This window comes from Nerophis lumbriciformis, linkage group LG27 (genome assembly GCF_033978685.3).
Source record: "Nerophis lumbriciformis linkage group LG27, RoL_Nlum_v2.1, whole genome shotgun sequence".
Lineage (NCBI taxonomy): Eukaryota > Metazoa > Chordata > Actinopteri > Syngnathiformes > Syngnathidae > Nerophis > Nerophis lumbriciformis.
In genome coordinates this window covers 4,208,384-4,215,000 of record NC_084574.2, presented here as the reverse complement: position 1 = coordinate 4,215,000, position 6,617 = coordinate 4,208,384, and the positions used below count along the sequence as shown (strand labels likewise).

The following is a 6,617-nucleotide window of genomic DNA, read 5'->3' as shown; positions in this document are numbered from 1 at the left end:
GCTCTCCCTTAGAGATAGGGTGAGAAGCTCTGTCATCCGGGGGGAGCTCAAAGTAAAGCCGCTGCTCCTCCGCATCGAGAGGAGCCAGATGAGGTGGTTCGGGCATCTGGTCAGGATGCCACCCGAGCGCCTCCCTAAGGAGGTGTTTAGGGCACGTCCGACCGGTAGGAGGCCACGAGGAAGACCCAGGACACGTTGGGAAGACTATGTCTCCCGGCTGGCCTGGGAACGCCTCGGGATCCCCCGGGAGGAGCTGGACGAAGTGGCTGGGGAGAGGGAAGTCTGGGCTTCCCTGCTTAGGCTGCTGCCCCCGCGACCCGACCTCGGATAAGCGGAAGAAGATGGATGGATGGATGGATTGAAACTTGTATTAGTAGATTGCACAGTACAGTACATATTCCGTACAATTGACCACTAAATGGTAACACCCCTATAATTTTTTCAACTTGTTTAAGTCAGGTCATGTGACCGCCTGGCTCTGTTTGATTGGTCCAACGTCACCAGTGACTGCATCTGATTGGTGGAACAGAGTGAACGTCACCAGTGACTGTATTTGTTGAAACGCAGGCACTATGAAGGTCTGTCTGACAGACCAAAACAAACAAAGCGTGCATTAACAGATCGATAAAAATTAGTAGCGAGTAGCGAGCTGAATGTAGATAAAAGTAGCGGAGTAAAAGTAGCGTTTCTTCTCTATAAATATACTCAAGTAAAAGTAAAAGTATGTTGCAATAAAACTACCCTTAGAAGTACAATTTATCCCAAAAGTTACTCAAGTAGATGTAACGGAGTAAATGTAGCGCGTTACTACCCACCTCTGTCTAAAAGACCCCAACACAAGTGTTCTGTCTTCTTCTTCTGGGAGAGTTCTGCACAAGTCTAGGGGATGGTTCTATGCATGGTTCGAAACAGAAGTTGTGAGATAGCACACATGCGTATTGCATTATTCTCTTCCATTTTACAACACGGCCACTCTCTAAAAGTCCACTTAACTTGCACTCAATTAGAGAGGGGATAAAACGCCCCTCCATACAAAAGCGCAACTTAACCCTGATTTTTTTCCATTTCCTCTGCTGCAGTAAAAAGTGTGGAGGGGGGGGGGTCAAGGGCCCAGTTAAAGTACACAGTGTGTCATTTTGATATAGTTTGTTCCCAAAGGGGCTGCTGGTGCCGGCCCGGGCTCCAGACAAGCATAGCCCCGCATACACCGAGATCACTTTCAGTCCTTTTTGTGAATGGGGGCGGAGGAAGAGAGCTATAAAAGGGAAGATGGGCTCACTCGCTCTCTCAGTCAGCACTCACACACACACTAAGTGGAACTTCATTAAACATTCCTCACTTTTTAACTTTACTGCTCTCGTGCACAAAAACCACACAAATGGTGGCTTTTTTGCTGATCTTGCCGGAGAACAAGTGCAACCATCGGCGTGAAGCTTGAACACTTTCCCAATCTATTTTTTTTAATTTTTTTCCGCCCCCAATTGTGGCTTTTTAATTGAAAAAGGATGCTGGTGTCCACTTGGAATAAATGCTGGCTGCTGCTGCTGCCTCTCCTCGCCAGCGCTTTGAGGACAGGGACGTGCCAGACCCCCGGGGGGCGACCTAAGCTTAACGCCATCAAGTCGGTTCTACTCGCAGCGGAGGAGGAAGAGGCGCCCGCCGCAGCCGCCTCCAACCGCTCCGCCGCCGCATACGCCAGCACCGGCCAGAAGCACATCACCTTTGCACAGGTACTTCACGCAATACCAACGATTCATACCTTTTTCTCGCTAATCTCTGATTTCACTCACCCTATTATGTACACCAGCAATAGAAGACTTTCATCCAAAATCTACTTTTTGCCAAAAAAATGTCATTTATTTAGCATTTGTAATGTTTATGCGGTTATAAATCTGCACGGCGTCATACTGTGAGCCAAATATGCATCAATAATATGCAAAGCACAACACAAAAATAGACATAAATTAATACTGCACTGCAAAAAGTCAGTGTTCAAAAACAAGAAAAAAAATAAATAAAAAATGAAGGGTATTTTATTTGAACTAAGCAAAATTATCTGCCAGTAGAACAAGAAAATTTGGCTTGTCAAGACTTTCCTAAACAAGTAAAATTAGCTAACTTCAATGAACCCAAAAATAGCTTAAAATAAGTATGTTCTCACTAATAACAAGTGCACTTTTCTTGGTAGAAAAAAAAAAGAGACATTTTTGCTCAATATGTTGAGAAATATTCTTAAACATGAACTAGTTGTGTTCAAAATTGTTAGAAATGTTAAATGTTTAAATATTAACTGTCAGTTTACTGTACTGTGCAAACTGTACTACTATATGAGTACGTATGTTCTGTTGTTTCATTGAAAATAAAACAGCAAAGTTCATTTGGCTGTCATCTGTTTTAATTATAAGACACAATTGTGTCAAAGTCATGATTTTTTTTTTTCATGCTTGAAATAAGAAATGATGACTTTAAAAAAGTAGTTTTATACTTGTGAGTGTTGATGACACAGCTTTGCAACAGTTCACACTGCAAAAAGTCAGTGTTCAAAAACAAGAAAAAAAAAATCAAAAATGAGGGGTATTTTGTTTGAACTAAGCAAAATTATCTGCCAATAGAACAAGAAAATTTGGCTTGTCAAGACTTTCCAAAACAAGTCAAATTAGCTAACTTCAATGAACCCAAAAATAACTTAAAATAAGTCATTTATTTAACATTTGTAATGTTTATGCGGTTATAAATCTGCACGGCGTCATACTGTGAGCCAAATATGTATCAATAATATGCAAAGCACAACACAAAAATAGACAAAAAGTCAGTGTTCAAAAACAAGGAAAAAAATAAATAAAAAATTAGGGGTATTTTATTTGAACTAAGCAAAATTATCTGCCAATAGAACAAGAAAATGTGGCTTGTCAAGACTTTCCAAAACAAGTCAAATTAGCTAACCTCAATGAACCCAAAAATACCTTAAAATAAGTATATTCTCACTAATAACAAGTGCACTTTTCTGCTCAATATGTTGAAAAATATTCCTAAATGAAGTAAATGCTAGTGCCATTATCTTGACATAATGATATGCGCTCGGCATTACATTTCTTGAAACCAGCAAACTTATACTAAAAACTAATTTATTGTTCTTAATGGAAAGGCAACAAGGCAAGCGCTTGTTACTCTCGGGGTCTCCTAGCCGCTCAGGCAAATCATATTGTCTAAAAATGCATTTTTCCATGGATAACATGACATCATCATGCCAAGTGTGTGCTCTTTCAGTCAATCAGTGCGCATATATACAGCCCGGCCAAAAAATTTTTAATTGTAATTTTGAAGAATTTATCTGAATGTGCATGAACTATTTCTGTTCAAAATTGTTAGAAATGTTAAATGTTTAAATATTAACTGTCAGTTTACTGTACTGTGCAAACTGTACTACTATATGAGTACCTATGTTCTGTTGTTTCATTGAAAATAAAACAGCAAAGTCCATTTGGCTGTCATCTGTTTTAATTATGAGACACAATTGTGTCAAAGTCATGATTTTTTTTTTTCATGCTTGAAATAAGAAATGATTACTTTAAAAAAGTAGTTTTATACTTGTGAGTGTTGATGACACAGCTTTGCAACAGTTCACACTGCAAAAAGTCAGTGTTCAAAAACAAGAAAAAAAAAAATCAAAAATGAGGGGTATTTTGTTTGAACTAAGCAAAATTATCTGCCAATAGAACAAGAAAATTTGGCTTGTCAAGACTTTCCTAAACAAGTAAAATTAGCTAACTTCAATGAACCCAAAAATAACTTAAAATAAGTCATTTATTTAACATTTGTAATGTTTATGCGGTTATAAATCTGCACGGCGTCATACTGTGGGCCAAATATGTATCAATAATATGCAAAGCACAACACACTGCAAAAAGTCAGTGTTCAAAAACAAGAAAAAAAATAAATAAAAAATGAGGGGTATTTTATTTGAACTAAGCAAAATTATCTGCCAATAGAACAAGAAAATTTGACTTGTCAAGACTTTCCAAAACAAGTCAAATTAGCTAACTTCAATGAACCCAAAAACAACTTAAAATAAGTCATTTATTTAACATTTGTAATGTTTATGCGGTTATAAATCTGCACGGTGTCATACTGTGAGCCAAATATGTATCAATAATATGCAAAGCACAACACACTGCAAAAAATCAGTGTTCAAAAACTAGAAAAAAACATACAAAAATGTGTGGTATTTTATTTGAACTAAGCAAAATTATCTGCCAATAGAACAAGAAAATTTGACTTGTCAAGACTTTCCAAAACAAGTAAAATTAGCTAACTTCAATGAACCCAAAAATAACTTAAAATAAGTCATTTATTTAACATTTGTGATGTTTATGCGGTTATAAATCTGCACTGCGTCATACTGTGAGCCAAATATGCATCAATAATATGCAAAGCACAACACACTGCAAAAAGTCAGTGTTCAAAAACTAGAAAAAAAATAAATAAAAAATGAGGGGTATTTTATTTGAACTAAGCAAAATTATCTGCCAATAGAACAAGAAAATTTGACTTGTCAAGACTTTCCAAAACAAGTCAAATTAGCTAACTTCATAGAACCCAAAAATAACTTAAAATAAGTCATTTATTTAACATTTGTAATGTTTATGCGGTTATAAATCTGCACTGCGTCATACTGTGAGCCAAATATGTATCAATAATATGCAAAGCACAACACACTGCAAAAAGTCAGTGTTCAAAAACTAGGAAAAAAACATACAAAAATGTGTGGTATTTTATTTGAACTAAGCAAAATTATCTGCCAATAGAACAAGAAAATTTGACTTGTCAAGACTTTCCTAAACAAGTAAAATTAGCTAACTTCAATGAACCCCAAAATAGCTTAAAATAAGTATATTCTCACTAATAACAAGTGCACTTTTCTTGGTAGAAGAAAAAGAAAGAGACCCTTTTGCTCAATAATGATAATGATAATGATATGCGCTCGGCATTACATTTCTTGAAACCAGCAAACTTATACTAAAAACTAATTTATTGTTCTTAATGGAAAGGCAACAAGGCAAGCGCTTGTTACTCTCGGGGTCTCCTAGCCGCTCAGGCAAATCATATTGTCTAAAAATGCATTTTTCCATGGATAACATGACATCATCGTGCCAAGTGTGTGCTCTTTCAGTCAATTAGTGCACATATATACAGCCAAAAAAAAATTAATTGTAATTTTGAAGAATTTATCTGAATGTGCATGAACTATTTCTGTTCAAAATTGTTAGAAATGTTAAATGTTTAAATATTAACTGTCAGTTTACTGTACTGTGCCAACTGTACTACTATATGAGTACCTATTTTCTATTGTTTCATTGAAAATAAAACTGTGTGGATGCTCCAAAGAATTCACACATATAGTAGGCCTATTTAAATTATTATCCATCATCTTCTTCTCTCACATGTTTCGTCCGATTCAAACCATTCCTTTTTCAAAATTTTTAGCTCATTCATGACACCATTGTTTTATTTTCCCTAAATGTTCACACTGCAAAAAGTCAGTGTTCAAAAACAAGAAAAAAAATATATAAAAAATGAGGGGTATTTTATTTGAACAAAGCAAAATTATCTGCCAATAGAACAAGAAAATTTGGCTTGTCAAGACTTTCCAAAACAAGTCAAATTAGCTAACTTCAATGAACCCAAAAATACCTTAAAATAAATATATTCTCACGAATAACAAGTGCACTTTTCTTGGTAGAAAAAAAAAAGAGACATTTTTGCTCAATATGTTGAGAAATATTCTTAAAGTAAGTAAATGCTAGTGCCATTATCTTGACATAATGATATGCGCTCGCCATTACATTTCTTCAAACCAGCAAACTTATACTAAAAACTAATTTATTGTTCTTAATGGAAAGGCAACAAGGTGTCAAGACTTGGACTTTGGCTTGGTTTGTTCTCCCGAGGTGCAAATGAACATTTGGACCGGATGTGGCGTGAAGGTAAATACATTATTTATTTAACACTATAACTACAAAGAAAATGATCAAACAAAAGGCGCGCACAGGGGCGGAGGTACAAAACTAGACTATAAACACAAAACTTGCACATTGGCAGAAACTATGAACAATTAAACAAAACACTAACTGTGGCATGAATCGAAACAAAACTTACTTGACATGGCATGAAGTGCGCAGAGGTACATAGAGTGTGACAGGGGTAAGAATGCGGGGATGTCGTCAGGACGAACAACAGAAAATGAATGAACTTAAATACTATGGACATGATTAGTGAAAGCAGGTGCGTGACTCAAAACGTGAAACAGGTGCGTGATGTGACAGGTGAAAACTAATGGTTGCTATGGTGACAAACAAGAGTGCACAATGAGTCCAAACGTGGAACAGGTTAAACTAATGGGTAATCATGCAAACAAGACAAGGGAGTGAAAAGCCATAAACTAAACAAAACATGACTTAAAACAAAACATGATTACACCGACATGACAACAAGGCAAGCGCTTGTTACTCTCGGGGTCTCCTAGCCGCTCAGGCAAATCATATTGTCGAAAAATGCATTTTTCCATGGATAACATGACATCATCGCGCCAAGTGCGTGCTCTTTCAGTCAATTAGTGC

At 36.6% G+C, this 6,617-nt stretch overlaps 1 protein-coding gene across 2 annotated transcripts in view; it reads left to right on the top strand.

The window, feature by feature from the left end:
* The first annotated feature begins 1,303 nt into the window (after positions 1-1,303).
* The window catches only part of dkk2 (dickkopf WNT signaling pathway inhibitor 2), a 68,544-nt gene continuing 63,230 nt past the window's right edge, over positions 1,304-6,617 (top strand). For both annotated transcript variants that reach the window (XM_061923030.1, XM_061923028.1), the window contains exon 1: positions 1,304-1,730. In XM_061923030.1, the coding sequence (XP_061779014.1) occupies positions 1,506-1,730 (225 nt within the window). In that variant the 5' untranslated portion in view covers positions 1,304-1,505. The remainder of the gene's footprint in view (positions 1,731-6,617) is intronic.